General features: G+C 39.6%; 1 protein-coding gene and 1 long non-coding RNA gene across 2 annotated transcripts in view; one reads left to right on the top strand and one right to left on the bottom strand.

Moving 5' to 3' along the window:
• The window catches only part of MYOZ2 (myozenin 2), a 38,044-nt gene extending 35,025 nt beyond the window's left edge, over positions 1 to 3,019 (bottom strand). The window contains exons 1-2 of the mRNA XM_043438406.1: positions 2,879 to 3,019; positions 2,265 to 2,356 (exon numbers count right to left, since the gene is read on the bottom strand). Of these exons, the coding sequence (XP_043294341.1) occupies positions 2,265 to 2,340 (76 nt within the window). The 5' untranslated portion in view covers positions 2,341 to 2,356; positions 2,879 to 3,019. The remainder of the gene's footprint in view (positions 1 to 2,264; positions 2,357 to 2,878) is intronic.
• The window catches only part of LOC122422140, a 61,708-nt gene extending 55,001 nt beyond the window's left edge, over positions 1 to 6,707 (top strand). Inside the window, exon 3 of the long non-coding RNA XR_006263739.1 lies at positions 5,756 to 6,707. This is a non-coding gene — a long non-coding RNA (uncharacterized LOC122422140). The remainder of the gene's footprint in view (positions 1 to 5,755) is intronic.
• The last annotated feature ends 12,504 nt before the right edge of the window (positions 6,708 to 19,211 follow it).

The following is a 19,211-nucleotide window of genomic DNA, read 5'->3' as shown; positions in this document are numbered from 1 at the left end:
TACTGAAAAAAAAAAACACACACGAGAATCTTGATGCACAAGGGGAGAAGGGAATGGAAGAAGAACATGGACTGGGAGAAGAATTTCTCTGATCATTTTTATAAAAGACAAGTCAGTCTAAATTTTACTTATTTAGTCTTAGAATTAAGATCAAGACTGTTGTGTGCTTCATCATACATTGTCCAGGTTTTTACTGGTATGAAATGTTTGCAAATTTGGAGAATTGTTCCCAAAAAAGTTTTCTATGAAGTCCATGTCTCATTTCTACCTCCTTAGGAAAAATGATAGCCCTCTAATTCCACATCTCTAAACAATATAACATATACAAATAGTAAAGTTCCATATAATATGACAGAGGAAATAAAAGAGGGAGATTATTTAAGTTACTTCCTAAAGTACTACAGCTATTTTAGTTGAGATGAGTTAAGAAAGAGTCTGCAATTATCCGTGTTATCTGTAGTACTTGACCTCCAAACTAAGGCAGAGCATGTGACTCTACTTAAGGGACTGGAAATCTACCCGTGATTTGGGAGGGAGGCTTTAGCAGACTTTACATGGCCAGGACCTGTTGGTGGTGAGATAGTAGTTTTGAGAATTTTTTTATCCCTTGAGATATAATTGTATTTTTTCTTTATATTTCATTTTAAAAGTTATGTTACAAAAAAAGAAAAAGATACTCTTTATAGGTCTATATCAGTAATAGAGTATAATTCAACACATGATTTAAACTGGGAATAAATTAAAATGATGGATTGATTTATGATTATGACATAATTAGAAAATGATGATTTATCTCAAGCCTAGTTTGAAGGTAAGTAAGTTTAGTCACAAACTCAAATGATTATCTGATTTTTGCCTTACTGATCAGAGAATCTGTTAAAACAATTTCAAGTAAACTACATGAAGCAGGAGATACAAATAAGCATAAAAAATGAAAGGCATGAATTTTGGAACCTTACATTGGTACAAATTTAGTTCTGTGGTCTGATTCAGAATTATCTTCTCTTTATTTCAAGCTAACTCAAAATGATAGCAAAGCACAGGACTAAGTTGAATACAGTATGGTGATTTTGTAATAAAAAATGAAAACAAAACTTAATAACAGAATCCTTAAATAAGACTACATTATGGGGGAAGCATCTAACAGAATCTTTGATTGGTTCTATTCAGCTCGCATTATGGAAGGTGAAGTATGAAAATGCTATGCTTTGTACACCTGAAACTAACAACAGCATTGTAAATCAACTATACTCCAATACAAGTTTAAAAAAAAGAGAGAGAGAAGAAAATGCTACCCTTATGCCTGGTCCCAGCTGCCTTCACCAGATCTCATTTCCCTAGGTTTCAGTATTGTTCAGGTAAAAGGTCACATTCCTTGTCAATAGAAGGGAAGTAAGAAGATGCCCTGAAAACTCCACAAATACATTCTGGAATGGCTCAAATCAGCCCTTAAAGGAATCTAAATATTCTACTTATTTGCTTTTAAAATTGACACTATCCTTTGCTCAATTTCTTTTATAACAGTCAAATTTGAATTTCCTTTACAACAATCAAAATGCAATATATAAAGTACTAGTTTCTAGAACTTTTGCTAGAACTTAAAGAAGAGAGTGACATTTCATCTTGCATCTTACATTAAAAATTTTTTTGAGTTGTATGTTTTGAGACTATAGGAAATCTATATTTTCCTAGAAATTATAAATAGATTTCCACACAAAATGTTTTGGTAAATCAGTTACTAAATATGAAGACTTATTTCAGTGTTAAAGAAGTTCACAATTAATATGAATTCTAATTTAACATTTTTTTCCCTAAAGGGATAGTAGAACAGATTTTGAATAATTTATGTAATTTATGGTAAAAGAAATCAATATATATCTGGTGGGATGGACAACAAACACAAGATTTCATGAGACCTGTCTGAAAAAAAAAACAGAAAAAGAAAAAAATAAATGATCTGAGAGTGGTGATATTAACTTATAATGTGATGTGTGACAGGCAAGCCAAGCAGAATGTACATCAGCTGTCAGATTGCTTCATTCCTTAAGAACAGTTGTTCATCTGAAAATAGCTTTCAAATGAGAAAGGATGACTACAAAAGGATTAGTTACCATAGGCTTTTCCACACCCCCTAGAGCGCCAGGTTTGTTATGACAGAATAGCAAGAATTTAAAGAAAGTAAACTATAGGATATTAAATAATATCAGGAAGGGTCTACATTAGTGCTGAGCTGTGTTAATGCTATGAAGGATTGTCATTGATACCATTTCCATGGATTTCCTTCATGATGGCTGATGCTTGCTGTTTCCTCTGCTTCACCATGGTATTATGTGATAGCATGATTTTTTTTTGTTCCCTGTTAAAAATAAAGGAACATTATTGAGGCAATGTGAAGAACTCATTTGGAATATTTTATAATCATCCTTTTGAAGGAGAGCATCTTTGTTCTTTATTATTGCTTTCTACTGGAAGGCTCTAATACCATTCCTTGTTTGGTGACAGAGTATGCTGTTCATTGACAGGCAATGTCACAGTGAACAGAGGCTGATTCTCAGAGTTTCAGGCCATCTTATCTATATACTAGTGCAATCATTATTGGGCAATGAGAAACAATGAAAGAGCTGGCTTCCTTTCCCCTTCCTCTCTCACTTTCACAGTTTATTTTAACCTGTCATTGCTTCCTTACTGGCCTTCAGTTCCAGCAAACTGTAAGAATGAAGACAGGACACCAGATTAAATCAGAACTCTTTGGTGGCAGCATTTTAATATTGGCATCAACAGCTGTCCTTTAAAGCAAAAAAAGCCCATTAATGAGTCACAGCTCTGAACTTCCTTGGACAATTGACTAATACAACATTTTAGGAAACAATATACTCACCTTGCTTTTCAGGAAGGATGAATCCCAATTTGTGGAGGAAAGACTGGAGATGGACTATGGATGGCACTTGGGCCCGATGGTTTTTATCCTTGAGCCTGGGACGGCATGGTCCCTAGTTCTGACTCAAACTGGAGACTGAGCCTTTCTGAAGAGACTGGCATCCAGCTGACATCAACTGACTATATATAGCACCAAATACTTCAGCTACTCATATCTTCCTGGCGAAAGGGAGGAACCAAGAAAGATTAGGTTCTCTCCATTGTGTTTCTATCTTGTGAGATGGTTGAATGAACATACAGAAAGTTTCTATGGAGCACCTTCTGTTTGAAGAGCTAGTAGCCAAAAGAGATTTTTTAAACTTTTGAAGATATAACTATTACATTTCATCTTAATCAAGGTGGCAAAAAATACATACTTGAATTAGAACAGAATGATGGATTATTAACAATTAAAGTGAAAGCACTGACAATAATGTCTAAGGAGTTTCAAGAAGAAAGAAAGCAATATGGGGCAGAGCTACCCCTTAAATAATGCCATCCCTTAAGCAAGAGTGAGAACCTATGCTAACTTCAGAAAAATGGGTGATATTTGGGTGAAGTGGAGAAGCTTTTTGTAATGGGCATTAAAGGTTAAGCCTTGAATCTATCTGAGTAAAAGTTTAGACTCATAGCTGAGTCATGAGTCTTCCTGAAGAGACCCTGTAGAGAACAATGCCTGCAAAGTTTCCTGATCTCTTCAAGGTCTGGAGTCAAGTATTCCTGTTTGGGAATCAGGATAAGAGGTTGAGAAGGTAGGCCATCTTGGCCACCTTGCTGATCTTTGAACACAAAAGCATGTTCCTGCTGTATCCTTTTTCTTTTACTATGTCCCACTCCCTGGAATACTCTCATCCTGCTAACACTTGGCTTACTCATGCATTCAGAACTCTTCCCAACTGTTCATTCCTCAAGGTCCTTCCTCAGTCACCTTTTAATCACCCTCAGTCTGAAATACTACACAGTGCCACACTCTAGTCCCTTACTCTGCTCTATCTTTAAAATATTTTTGTATTAGTTTAGATTAAATTCTAATGCATGTGACAGAAAACCCTAAAAACAGAAATTTCAAAAAGATGGAAATTTGTTTTTCTCACACATGAACTTTTCCCAGAGGTAAAAAAATCTAAGGTTAATGTGACTGACATGATTATCAGGGGCTCAGTCACCTCTAACTTCTTGCTCCCTTGTCCCTAAAATGAAGACCCTTGGGCCTAAATTACTGCTTCAGCTCTGGTCAGCATGCTCTTATTTCAGTCAATGGGAAAAATAAAAAGGAATGATATCCTTCAAACATAGCCTGATATGACTCAGATCTCTTTTGTTTACCTCCCTTTGGCAGGACTTAGTCACATAACCATACACAGCTCAAGAGAGATTGGGAAATGTGAATTTTATTCTGGGTGGCCATGGACCCAGTTAAATTCAGAGTTTAACTTACTGACAAAGATGATAATGATTATTGGGTGACAACTCTCCATTTTTGCCACAAGGACATATCCACATTATTTTATCTCTATCAGTCCATCTACCTATCATCCTTCCATCAATCTGTCTCTATCTGGTATCTTTTTTCCCTATTAAAATATGAACTTCATAAGGACTTAGGTTTTAAATCTTCAGCAGCAAGAATTGTGTCTAATATATTGGTGGACATTCAATATTCGTTAAATGAATAAATAAATGAGTGGTTTGGAGATTAATTGTAGAATGCATTTAAGGTTTGGCATGAGTTTGGAATTCTTTTCCTGTTATGTCAAACACTTGGGGAAATAGAATTGTAATAAACAAACAGTCACTTGATTATAAGATGATGGTGGCTACTCAAGGGAGAGGTTTATTTTGTATGAGGCTGAAATAGGTGGCTGATCATAGGCTCGACAGTTCAAGGTAGTAAATGGCAGGTTTAAGTTAACCTATTGTAATTGCTTCTAAGTAAATGTTTGCATTGAAGTTATTAATTAAATACCACTGAGAAACAGTAAATCAAGTCATTGAATTTAAATTTCCTCTCAAGATCTCACAACTGCTTGTATATTCCTGGCTTTAGCATTTACAGTGGTGTGACATTAGTCAAGTCTCTCAAGGTGTTAGTTTTTTCATCTGTAAAATGAAGGTTACAGTATCTACCACATAGAACCATGGGCATTTTGCATGTAACAATTTTAGAAATTCCTGATACTTAATTAAAGTTGAGAGTTAATTTTTCCTTTTACTATTTTATTCCTGCAATATGAAAGGATTTAAAACCTTAGAACAGTCAACTGCATTATTCAGTAAAAAAATAAAATATATTTAGAAAGATGGTTTTCCTACTTGGTCACCTTTATATGTTCCCAATTTTGTGTTATATACAGTTTAAAGGTTGAAATGGTGTCCTTAAAAGACAATAATTACTATGTTGATTTTGGGTTCCAAAATGAAAAGAGTTTATTTTAAAAGATTTTAAAAGCTTTGAAGAATATAACTTACTTGTTTTTGTTTATTTCTCAGTGACACCTAAAATTGTTTTACCTTTTATTTTAAACTCATTTATACATATCTCTGATAGCCTTCTGGTTTTTGAGTTATTATTTGTTCTGAAAAGAAGAAAGAATTAGTCACTAGTATTGTAGCTTTAAGATAGTTCTACTATCCGATTGCTTTATGACACAACAGCTAAATTTTAAAAAGACCTTTAATGGTTATTATTCTACATTTTTAGATGGTCCTTTCTGAAAGCCAGTGCATTTGAATTTTAAATCAAGTCAGTTAATATAATCCTGTTTCATCTACACAGAGGTCTGGCTCTAGATTAAACTTCCCTCAAGTTTGTCTTATTGCCATCTTTCTTTGTCTGCAGGCCCGACGGCCTCGCCTCTGGACCCAGGACTGTCTCCCTCCCTGGGTCCCCCCCACTGCACCTGCGCATACTGTACACTGGGAAGGAGTCTCTCCTAACCTGGGACCCCAGCACTGCACCGGCCATGCTCAGCATCCCAACTTAAACAGGATAGTACTTTATTGTCCCCTCAAGGCCTAAGTATTTTGATCTAATTGGTGCTAAAGATAATGATAAAATCTTTTATTGTAGGCAAAATAATGGGATTCTAATGGTAAAATTTGGTGCCTTAGGAGGCTAGTTAAGGAAGTTCTTGACAGAGCTTTTCAACACCCCTGTAACCAAATTCTTTCCATTTCTGGGCCTGCCACAGTTGCATTTCCAACTGTTTTAGCACTTGCCAAAAGATAAAAAAAGATTTAGTTAATCTTTAAAAATAAAGTGAATTTTACTGCCTATATATCACCCAGCAAAAATCTACACCATGAGGACCCATGAAAGACAACCTTATTCAGCCAGTGGTAAACATGAGCCCTTTTAGAGTGGTAAACAAGGCCTACATTGATCTTCCTCTGACTGAGCACTTTTTCTTTTTTTTTTTAATTCTGTGTTTCTCCTTGTCCCGTTCTCGGTCTATGTCGGTGGCTGTGGGCAGTTGGAGAGTAGGGCAGGATCCAGGGGAGGGGGAGGGGGCCCAGGATGTGGGGCCTGACTGTCCGCTAGGTGGGCAGGCAGCACGTTACCATCACTGAGGCTCATTTCTGGATTAAAGCACACAGAACCCAAACAGGGTAGCCCCCAGGCTAGTGCTGAAAGGCCTGTCTAACGGGGTGACCAGTTCTTTACCAGCCCTCAGGGTCTCGGACAGGGTGGGAGGAAAGAATCTATTTGAAAGGATAAAAAAATGTGTAAAAACTCACAGCTGATGAGGCTGTCTTTGGTTTCTGCAAAAATCCCTGTGAAGTGAAGTGAAAGTCTCTCAGTCATGTCCGACTGTTCGTAACCCCATGGTCTATACAGTCCATGGAGTTCTCAGGCCAGAATACTGGAGTGGGTAGCCTTTCCCTTCTCCAGGGGGTCTTCCCGACCCAGGAATCGAACTGGGGTCTCCTGCATTGCAGGCGGATTCTTTACCAACTGAGCTATCAGGGAAGCCAAAATCTGACACTTATAGTTTGTTTCCTCCTGCCGCTTGAGAGAGAGAGAAAAATGTCTGACACTTGTAGCCTATTTCCTCCATTTGGAGACCCCTAGCCTTCCTATCTGTTACCCTCTCATTCCCTCCTTTTCTTTTAGGAGAATTTTGTTGCCTAGGGAAAGGGACGTCATCCCTAAATTGGTGAGGCAACATATTCTCCTAACCCTCATATTGAGGGTCTCTGATCCAGGGGCCCCAAGTAGTAGTTGGAGGAAGCTGCCACAGTGGCAGGAGTTTGAGCACCCATTTGTAACTTAAAAGCCTTCATGCAGCTGGAAACAAATCCAGTCACATTGTTACAGATGTAGGAGGCAAACAGCAAAAACAGAACAATTAGCAAAGTTAACAGTCACATTATGTCCACAGTAGAAGTACAAAGTGTTGCACAAGTCCATTTAAGGACTGTTAGATATTATCAGATTAAGAAGAGGCATCACATATGATTGTTGTTGTCAAAGGTATTCACAGACTTGGAGAAAGTCCTTTCCTTGAAGTACAGATGCCAACCATGGGAAGCATTCCACTGATGGAGAGGGGAGCACTCCACAGGCCCAGAGTTAGACTGATTGTGGAATGCCGCATAGGAGTGGTCTATACAGTCCATGGAATTCTCCCTTTCCCTTCTCCAGGGGATCTTCACAACCCAGGGATTGAACCCAGGTCTCCCACATTGCAGGCGGATTCTTCACCAGCTGAGCCACCAGGGAAGCCCAAGAATACTGGAGTGGGTAGCCTGTCCCTTCTCCAGCGGATCTTCCACATCCAGGAATCGAACTGGAGTCTCCTGCACTGCGGGTGGATTTTGTACCAGTTGAGCTACCAGGGAAGCCCAAGTTGCTCAGTCATGTCTGACTCTTTGCGACCCCATAGACGATACAGTCCAGGGAATTCTCCAGGCCAGAATTCTGGAGTGGATAGCCTTTCCCTTCTCCAGGGGATCTTCTCAACCCAAGGGCTGAACCCAAGTCTCCCATATTGCAGGCGGATTCTTTACCAGCTGAGCCACCAGGGAAGCCCAAAAGCCCTGTGCATTCTCCTTAATAGCTAATTGGCTTGCCATGCCTTCCATGGTTTCTATTTCCCTATAATGAATAAGATCCAGTTTATAATTGATCTCCCTACTGGCCCACAGCAAGGGCAGAATAGTTATAACCAAAGCTGTGGTGATTATCCTACTAGCTAAAATGAGATATTGCAAGACAAATAGAGGCCTAAGGGCACCAACTAATAGTAAAAGGAACTGTTATAACTTCTTTTTTAGTTAATATTTACTAGGTATTTCTTTTGTTTTCCAGATGAGGAAACTGAGGTTCTGAGAGATTAAGTGAAGTCCCACATGTATCATACTTATAAATTACAGAGATGAAATTAAAAGCTGTTTCTCACTTAAAGCCTTTTGTGTTTTCACTATATTGTGGAGAAATCTCCCACTTCCTGTCTCTGAATATCTCTTTATTGATACCTTCATGATAAAAATAAAAAAGTAGAGTTAAGAATTGTCAAAATAATCATTTCAATGTGCTCTTTATTGATTCCTTTTGAAATTTAGTATCCCAGTACTAGGTTTATCTTGGCTGAGGTACTTTTTGCTTATTAACATTTATGGCTCTTTCCCAACTCATGTTTTTCTGGTTAGCAGACTTCTAGAGTTCCTCATGGTGTCTATCCTCAGGGTGCTTTCCTTTCCTTCAGCTGTGCAAATACTAATGTTATTAAAATGCTGAACATAAACAGTGGAAACGTGCCATTTGCTACGCAGACCTCTCCTTCCTTTCCTGGCCAGTGTACCACACACGTCACTGCCAAAATAAGGATCAAATCCAACTCTATCAAAACACTCCATTTACAGGCAAGCTCAAGTGTTCTACCTGTCTTGCTCTGCAGTTTTGTTGTTGTTTCCTTCTAGGCTCTTAACTGAAGCCGTAAGGTACACTGGGGAGAACCGGACGGCAAACAGAGCTCAGTGGCCAAGCTGGGCGAGGACAGATGCTGACGTAGCTGGGTTGGGAACGTGGAAAGAAAGAGAGTTTCATATACAGCAGTATTAAGAAAGAAGTTGCCAAACAAAACCGGCAAATCTTTTTTTTCCTTTGCTTGTATAATCCCAGCATTTATCTAGAGCTTTGTCGTCTTTCCTTTCACAGTTGTAGCCAACCTATATTTTTCCTATCATCTACAGAAGCATTTTCTTTGACAGTTTTCTCACCTGCAAGAATTTATCTCTGCTTTTATACACAAATTTAACGTGACCTAATTAAATAAGAGTTAATTAAAGAAAACATGAAGTTTTTTAAAAGAATGTATAATCAAGGAATTTAGTGATAGAATCTAGACTTCACAGCCATGTATCACATGCTAGAGTCTCAGTAGCATGATTATAAAATAAGAATAATCACAGTATCAACATCATAAGGCTGTTGCATGACATAGTACTTGTCGCAATGCCTGGCTCATATTAAGTGTGTGATAAATGTTAGCCATTATTATTATTATCATCATCAAAAAGTTTGACTTTAGCATAAACATGTAGAAGGATGACAATCAAAATACGTTAAGTCACCTTAAAAAATAGCAGCTTAGTACTTATTTGCAGACTAGACACAGGGAGGTTAAATCACATTTTGAAGGTCACATAGATAGAAAAAGTAGAAAGGAAAGTTCCTTAACTGAGAAAGATATGAAGATGAATGAGCTGTGGGATTAATATACATAAATAAAGCATGTGTAGATCAGAAGAGGGAATAGAAAAGAACAGTGAAGGGTCTGGTGAACTTGATAAGTATGAGTATGTATATATGTCCTATGTGGGAGTGATTTACCAGCACATCAGAACCTAATGTCATTGAACAAAATCTGAATTGTATGAATAACTCTTCTTATTCTTATTCTATGCTCCCATGCAAACCTCAATTAATCTATTAGTTTCCCATGAGTTTGCTTGAATCCAAACCCATCTACTTTATCTCACATATTATGACACATTTTAAGAGTTAAAAAACTCAGTGTCTAGTATTTGTTGAATGAGTGAGTAAATGAAAAGATGAATCAAAAAAAGTTAAAGAAATTGGGGAGAAAAAAAAAAACCAGGAGAGCAAAGTTCAAGAGAAAAGAGAAATTTAAGGCACTGTCAAATTCTACACAGAGATTATAAAGGATGGCATATGAGAAAAGGTCACTGGATTTAGCAAGAAGTAGGTCATTGGCAGAATTTAGAGACACTTTTTAATGTGGTCATAACAGAACCCAAATAGAAAGGATTTAAGGCAAAAATGAGTGGATGGGAAGTGTAAATTGCAAATGGAAGCTATTTAAAAGATCTGGCTGTGAACTAAAGAGGAGAGAGAGTTCAGTAGCTAATAGAAAAGCAGTTTGTGTGTGTGCTTGTGTGTTTTGAAAGAGAAAACTTGAACATGTTTGGAGATGAGTGAAACAATTAGTGATGTGTAAACAATAAAAACTCTGATAATTTGATATTTGGGGTGGTTCACTTAATGATAAATGTTAAGTCTAGGATGGTTGACCATTGGGGAGAAATCCTGGTAGGAGGAAAGAAGTATGTGCATGGAGGTTTGGCATCTGGGCCAAGTGGTACCATCAGAAGGCCTTCTAACATGCCATCATTGGGGTAAGTTTTCCAGGGACCAGGTGCTGAACAGGTCCAGACTTGCCAACTTCCCAATTTCATTTGTCTTAGGCTGTGCCCCATCACTTCATTGAAATTACTTTTGAGATGAGTGATCTCCTAGATGGCAGATCCTAACCTATCTCCTGGCCTTCTTAACTGTATTCCAAGTTGCAACTAGAAACCTCATTTTAGTGCTACACAAACATCTCAAAATTAACATGCCCCAAACTGGGCTTATCTTCCTCTTATATAATCTCCTTGTCCTAAATCTCAAACTCAGACAAGATACTCATCACTCTCTACACAGTAGACCAAACCAGAAATCACCCAGAATCCTCTTTTCTTCCTTTTCCCTCTTATAATCTAATTAAGCTCTTAAGTCATGTTTAGGTTAGGGGAATGGAAGTCTACCTCCACCCCATCCCTCTTACCCAATGAAATAGAGGAGATAATAACCTGATTTTTGACTCCCAAGGCACAAATCTGATTAGGTTGAGGGGTGCTGTAGTCAAAATGTTTTGAGAGGATATACAACTTAAGTATTGTTTCATTCTTTGCTGTCTATTCCAAGCAAGCAACAGAAGTTGTAATCAACTCCAGTCCCAGGCTTCTTGTTCTCTCCTGTTTCCAATTTTATATGACCGACAAGACTGTATTAAAGCTTGGGGTTTGTAGGCTCTTGTCTGGGCTTGGGGTCGGTAGGCTCTTAGGCCTCTACTGATGTTCATTGTTTGAAACTTTAAAGTTTTACAAACAATAGTTTTTCCCTCTACCCAGTGAGTTCCCTTACTTGGTGAGTCTCTACTGATTTTTCTATGGTCTCCTACAAACATCGCTACCTCCTTGAAACCTCCTCTAACCTTCCTAAGCAGAGTTTATGTTTGCTCTCGGGTTACTTGCTCTTCTGGGCTTATGTTGTGTTGTGTTGATATGTACAATACATCTATTATTATATTCATTCTCTTTGATCTAACAAAGTTCTAATGTTTTATTTCCTGGCATATCAGAGAATTGAGTCACTTTGGAACTCTAGTACTTAAAATAGTGCTAGCATATGGTAAGCATGTGGTAAATATTTGTTGTATAACATAGCATAATGATTGGCACACAGTAGGAAGGTAGTGTGTATTAGTTCCTTTCACCATCGTCAGCTGAACCATCTGTTCTCCATTCTTACCCCCTGATTCCGTGATATGCGGTGGTGGGTCAAGAAGTGGCATTGCTCAGGGGACCTTCGCTCCCTTACTTTGATTCAGAACTCTCGATGCCAAAATGGTGTGCAGGTCATACTAACGTGACTTCAGTACATCTCAAATAAACACATGCGACTCAAGTAAAAAATGCACCAGTGTTACCTTTTCTTCTTGAAAAGTTTTCTTTTCTCGTTCCAGCAAACCTTATAATCCTGGTTTTCCTCCTCTCTTCCTTCCTAGTTTATTCACTCAACCAGCTATCATAATTATATGGTTTATCATAATTATATGGTTTATCATAATAAACCAGTTTATTTACTGACCAACTATCATATATTAGTTACTAGGTACTGAGTAGGAAATAAAAATTTTTTAATCCTCACCATCATGGAGCTTACTTTCTAGAGGGAGAAATAGGCATGGAGCAAGATAAACAAGTGAAATGCACTGTATATGTTAGATAAGGGAAATGATAAAGTCGAGAAAGCAGACAGCATTGTTGGGAATAGGGATTGTGATTCTAGGTAGAATGACTGAGGAAGACCTCATTGAAAAGATAACATTCGGCTAAAGCTCTGAAGGAGATGGAGGAGGAAGCCAGAAGAATATATTAGGAGAAGAACATCCCAGCAAGAAGGAACAAGTACATAGGCCCTGAGGTGGTAACATGTCTAGTATATTTGAGAAAAGTACCGAGGCTAGTGTGACTAGGACAAAGTAAGGGAGGGAGAAGTTAGGAGATTGGTCAGGGATAATGTAAACCTCAACAGCCATCATAAGGACTTTAGTTTTCCTCTAGCATGGGAAGCTATTAGAGGGTCTTATCCAAACTTATGACTGCAGTTCTAATATGACCACTCTGATTGCTGTATGGAGAATAGTGTATAGAGGAGCAAGGGAAGACCTCTCAGGAAAGCTGTTGCAATAATCTAGGCAAGAGATGGTGGTGACTTGGTCCAGGGTGGTGAGCAGTAGAGGTTGTGAGAAATGATCTGTTTCTGGATATATTTTGAAAGTAGAACCAACTGAATTTGCAGGTGAATTGGGTATAAGATATGAGAGGTAGAAATGACTCCCAACTTTGGGGACCTAAGCAATGGGAAGAATAGAGTTTCCATCCCCTGAGATTTGAAAGACTGAGAGGATTGGATTTGGAGGAGAATATCAAAAGCTCAAATTTGAAAGTGTTAGCTTTGAGATGTCTGTTAGACATCCCAGGGGAAAATCTGGGGTAGAAATATGAATTTGAGAACTGTCAGTGCTTATATGATAGTTATTGTCATATAAATATGACATATAATATATCAGTGCTTATATATTTAAAGCCTTATGACTACATTAGATCCTCTTTGCTGGTTCCTATTCAATAACCCAAGTTTTTAATGTTAAAATGATACAGGGCCCCATCTTCGAACCTCTTCTCTTTTTTGCTTATACTCACTCATTTCTTGTTCAAAATGAAGCAAGGCAAAGGTTAACAAAATTTTGCCAAAAGAACACAGTGTCATAGTGAACACCCTCTTACAACAGTACAAGAGACAAGTCTACACATGGACATCACCAGATGGTCAATGCAGAAATCATATTGATTATATTCTTTACAGCCAAAAATGGAGAAGCTCTACACAGTCAGCAAAAACAGGACCACGAGCTGACTGTGGCTCAGATCATGAACTCCTTGTTGCCAAATTCAGACGTAAACTGAAGAAAGTAGGGAAAACCACTAGACCATTAAGGTATGACCTAAATCAAATCCCTTACGACTATACAGTGGAAGTGAGAAATAGATTCAAGGGATTAGATCTGATAGACGGAGTGCCTGAAGAACCATGGACAGAGGTTCCTAAGGTTGTATAGGAGGCAGTGATCCAAACCATTCACAAGAAAAAGAAATGCAAAAATTTTAAATGGTTGTCTGAGGAGGCTTTACAAATAGCTGAGAAAAAAAAAAAAGTGAAAGGCAAAGGAGAAAAAAATGATATCTATCTGAATGCAGAGATCCAAAGAATAACAAGGAGAGATAAGAAAGCCTTCCTCAGTGATCAATGGAAAGAAACAGAAGAAAACAATAGAATAGGAAAAACTAGAGATCTCTTCAAGAAAATTAGAGATACCAAGGGAATATTTCATGCAAAGATGGGCACAGTAAAGGACAGAAATGCTATGGACTTAACAGGAGCAGAATTATTAAGAAGAGGTGGCAAGAATACACATAAGAACTATACAAAAAGGATCTTAATGACCCAGTAACCATGATGGCATACTCACTCTCTTAGAGCCAGATATCCTGGAGTGCCAAGTCAAGTGGGTCTTCGGAAATATCACTACCAACAAAGCTAGTGGAGGTGATGGAATTCCAACTGAGCTGTTTCAAATCAAAAGATGATGCTGTTAAAGTGCCACACTCAATATGCCAGCTAATTTGAAAAACACAGCAGTGGCCACAGGACTGGGAAAGGTCAGTCTTCACTCCAATGCCAAAGAATGTTCAAACTACCACACAATTGCAGTCATTTCACATGCTAGCAAAGTAATGCTCAAAATTCTCCAAGCCAGGCTTCAACAGTACGTGAACCGAGAACTTCCACATGTTCAAGCTGGATTTAGAAAAGGCAGAGGAACCAGAGATCAAATTGCCAACATTTGCTGGATCATAGAAAAACCAAGAGAGTTCCAGAAACACATCTATTTCTGCTTCATCTACGAGGCTAAAGCCTTTGACACAACAAACTGTGAAAAATACTTCAAGAGATGGGAATACCAGACCACCTTTTCTGCACCTGCAAGACCTGTATGAAGGTCAAGAAGAAGCAGTGAGAACCAGACATGGAACAACAGAATGGTTCCAAATAGGGAAAGGAGTACGCCAAGGCTGTATATTGTCACCCTGCTTATTTAACTTATATGCAGAGTACATCATGTGAAATGCTGGGCTGGATGAAGCACAAGCTGGAACCAAGATTGCTGGGAAAAAGATATGCAGATGATACCACCCTTATGGCAGAAAGTGAAAAGGAACTAAAGAGCCTCTTGATGAAAGTGAAAGAGGAGCATAAAAACACTGGCTTAAAACTCAACCTTCAAAAAACAAAGATGTGGTCCCATCACTTCATGGCAAATAGATGGGGAGACAATGGAAACAGAGACAGACTTTATTTTCTTGGGCTACAAAATCGCTGCAGATGGTGACTGCAGCCATGAAATTTAAAGACACTTGCTCCTTGGAAGAAAAGCTATGACCGACCCGGACAGCATATTTAAAAGCAGAGACATGACTTTGCCAACAAAGGTCCATCTAGTTAAAGCTTTGGCTTTTCCAGTAGTCATGTATGGATCTGAGAGTTGGACTATAAAGAAAGCTGAGTGCCAAAGAATTGATGTTTCTGAACTGTGGTGTTGGAGAAGACTCTTGAGAGTCCCTTGGACTGGAAGGAGATCAAACCAGTCCATCCTAAAGGAAATCAATCCTGAATATTCATTAGAAGGACTGATACTGAAGCTGAAGCTCCAATAATTTTGCCACCTGATGCAAAGAGCTGACTCATTGGAAAAGACTTTGATGCTGGGAAAGGCTGAAGGCGGGAGGAGAAGGGGATGACAGAGGATGAGATGTTTGGATGGCATCACTGAGTCAATGGACATGAGTGTGAGCAAGTTCTGAAAGATGGAGATGGACAGGGAAGGCTTGCATGCTGCCGTCCGTGGGGGGGCAGAGTCAGACACGACTGAGTGCCTGAACAACAACAACCACGACCTCTTCCTCCCAAGCTCCCTATCAAATCCGGTCAGCAAATTCTGAATGTTGAAGGCTTCAAAATATCAGACACTGACCCCTTCTCACACCTCCACTGTTACCACTCTGATCCATTTCTCTTGCCCAGATTTTTCAGTAACCTCAAAGCCAATATTCTGTTTCTGAAACTGTGCCCCTACAGAAGCTGATGACTGACATGAGTTCTTGAGGTTATCTTGCAAAGCAACAAATAGGGGACCAGCTCATTAAAAACCCCCTACTTATAAACTGCCTTCACTGATTAAGCTCACTTTAATTATTCCTGTCTTTCTTTTTTTCTTCTTCTTAACTGCATATCTTCCTAGCTTTATGTAGCCCAGTTTTATTCCAGAAACTTGGAGTTGGCACATGTCTGATGAGAGCTGACTAAGAATAATTAGATCACCAGCCTTAAAGCTGAGACCACTCAAGTGTCCAATGAATGGAGTTTTGATGTCAGAGGGCCAGGAAACTCCACCTCAGATCATACTAAGCACCTCCATGTTTGAATATACAGAAGCATTTTAACTGATATACATCTGCACAAAACTGATTACCTCACCTTTTCCCAACCTGTTATCTTCTTTCCCCACACCTAAGACCACCCTACTTCTCTCATAAATACTCTACTACCCTTGCCTTCAAATAGGCAGATCTGAAACTCATCCTCCTAATCTGTCTCCTCACTTGGCTGCCTTGTGAATCTATGCTTTCTCTGTTGCAGACCTCCGCGTCTCAGTGTTTAGCTTGTTGCCCACTGGGGAGATGGACCTTATTCAGTAACATTTCTACATGTATCTCACTTATGTCTGTTCCTGAAAAGGAGCTAGAACTTTTTGAAAGCTAGAACTTATTGCTCAGTCGTGTCTGACTCTACGACCCCACAGACTGTAGCCCACCAGGCTTCTCTGTCCATGTAATTTTCTAGGCAAGAGTACTGGAGTGGGTAGCCATTCCCTTCTCCAGGGGATCTTTCGAACCCAGGGTTTGAACTTGGGTCTCTCATATTGCAGGCAGATTCTTTACCATCTAAGCCAAAATTAAAATGAAATTTTACTTCTCTGATCAAAATGCTCCAATGGTTCCTATATTAGAGTAAAAATCAGTCCTAAAAATGACATAAAAATGTCTTTCATAACCATGTCATCTGTTAACTCACTGATCACACCTCCTATGCTCTCTCTTACTTTTGCTGCCCTAAACTCCCAGTCTTCTTTACTTTTCTCAGACATCCAAGGTAGTTCCCTCTGAGAGGAACACTTTGCTCCAGATATCTGAGTGGCTTTCTGCGAATCAACACTGAGCCTTCATTCAATGCCACTTTCCCAGGGGAGTATCCCTTGTCTACCCTATTTAAAAATGCACCACCTCCTTCCCCTAGAATTCGCTATCTTCCCAGATTTATTTTTCTCCATAATACTAATCAATGTCTTCCATATTTACATAAACACCATGAGGCATGAAGTATTCTCTGTTGTGTCCCCTGCTGTATCCCCAGCACCAAGAATAGTATCTGACACATTGTTGACACTTTAGAAATATACTTTAATAAATAGATGAAAGAAACATACATAAGCAAAATGCAGTCTCTGTGAACATTTGTTTCAAAGTAGTCTCCCAGACCCTCTTCTGTCAACATCCTCTCTAGGCTCCTAAATGAAATGCTTGAACACCCATTGAAGGTATAGTAGAAAGTATATGCTGTGCGCTCAGGTCATATTGAGTGTTTCGTTAGTTGTATCTGTGACAGGCATTTATAAAAATCGTTAATATATGGTTCCAGGTTTTGAGGCATTTGTAGTCCAATTTGTAGGCCAATTGAGTCGCAAAATGCCAGACTGGATGAAGCCCAAGCTGGAATCAAGATTGCCAGAAGAAATATCAATAACCTCAGATAGGCAGATGACACCACCCTTATGGCAGAAAGTGAAGAGGAACTAAAGAGCCTCTTGATGAAAGTGAAAGAAGAGAGTGAAAAAGCTGTCTTAAAACTCAACATTCAAAAGATGAAGATCATGGCATCTGGTCCCATCACTTCATGGCAAATAGATGGAGAAACAATGGAAACAGTGGCAGACTCTATTTTCTCGGGCCCCAAAATCACTGCAGATGGTGACTGCAGCCATGAAATTAAAAGAGTTGGACTATAAAGAAAGCTGAGTGCTGAAGAATTGGTGCTTTTGAACTGTGACGTTGGAGGAAACTCTTGAGAGTGCCTTGAACTGCAAAGAGATCCAACCAGTCCACCCTAAAGGAAATCAGTCCTGAGTACTCATTGGAAGGACTGATGCTGAAGCTGAAACTCCAATACTTTGGCCACCTGATGTGAAGAACTGACTCATTGGAAAAGACCCTGATGCTAGGAAAGATTGTAGGCAGGAGGAGAAGGGGACGACAGAGGATGAGATGGTTGGATGGCATCACTGACTTAATGGACATGAGTTTGGGTCAACTCCGGGAGTTGGTGATGGAGAGGGAAGCCTGGAATGCTGCAGTCCATGGGTTCACAAAGAGTCGGACACGACTGAGCAACTGAAATGAACTGGCCCAAGGTCTCACCTCTCTACAGATTAGGCATTTGCCTCATGCCTAGTCCTTCAAGGACTCGGGGTTTGCCATAGGGCTTCCCCGGAGGGCAGCCAGCATCTAGGCATGCCTTGTCTGTTTCCTTTTCTCCCTTTCCTGGGCTTTGGCCTCCCTCTCCTGTTCTGTTTTAAAGGTATTGGTGCCTGTCTGGACCATCTCATCTAAACAGGCAGCAGGGTCCTGCTGCTGTAGCTGTTGTAAATTTATCCTGATGTCTGATGCACACTGGGATAGGAATTTGTCCTTTAAAATCAACTGTCCATCGTAAGTTCAGATTCTTAAACTTTTGGAGGGCCTCTTTTAGACTTTCCAGAAAGGCAATGGGATTCTTGTTGGACTCCTGAGTTATTGCTGACTGACCATAGTCCCACAACTAATAGGCTTCCTTCTATTTCCATGGGTGGACTGCCTTAGGGGTGAGTCTTTCTGAAGCTTATCCTACCCAGTACTGTTGCAACCTGAGAGCCGGGCATCCCCAGGTCAGGGTGCAGATCCCCAGACAGGTTGAGCCGTGATAGCTTCCTGGAGATCGAATCCCCAGGCAGGTCAAGGCACGTTGACCTCCCCAAAATTGGGTCCCTGGGCAAGTCGAGGCATGTCAATCTCCTGGGGCCCCAAGCTGGTGGATCTCTGAGCAGGCTGAGGCATGACAACCTCCCAAGGACCAGATCCGTAGGCAGGTCAAGGCAGGTTGACCTCCTGGGACCCCATGCTGGCGTTGTGCATCCCCAAGATCTCCAGTGTGGCTAGTGCTGGGTAGGATTAAGGGGTTGTAATGTGAACTCATTGCTGGTTTGTCCACCATGGATGGGAATAGATACCATGATGTAAAGCATTCTAAGCCTGTGCCCTGAGACTGGGAACCTGGCGAAGCAGCCGTAACCCTTATCCTCTTACTGCTCTGAGGGAATGTAAGTCACTGGTTTCCTGCCCTAGTCCTCCATAAGAGCAGTTCAGTGTGTTTCCAGTGGTAAACATTTCATTGTCATAGTCCCACTTTAGGTAATAGCAGAAGTAATGACAAAGTAGTGGGTTATCTGGTCTTGTTAGGGGCATTAGGAGTATTTTAATAATAAGTGGGATGGAATGATGTTACCTACAAG

The sequence above is a fragment of the Cervus canadensis genome, chromosome 19 (assembly GCF_019320065.1).
Source record: "Cervus canadensis isolate Bull #8, Minnesota chromosome 19, ASM1932006v1, whole genome shotgun sequence".
In the NCBI taxonomy this organism is placed as follows: Eukaryota; Metazoa; Chordata; class Mammalia; order Artiodactyla; family Cervidae; genus Cervus; species Cervus canadensis.
Note: the sequence above shows the minus strand (reverse complement) of the source record. Positions and strands in the feature narration are given on the sequence as shown.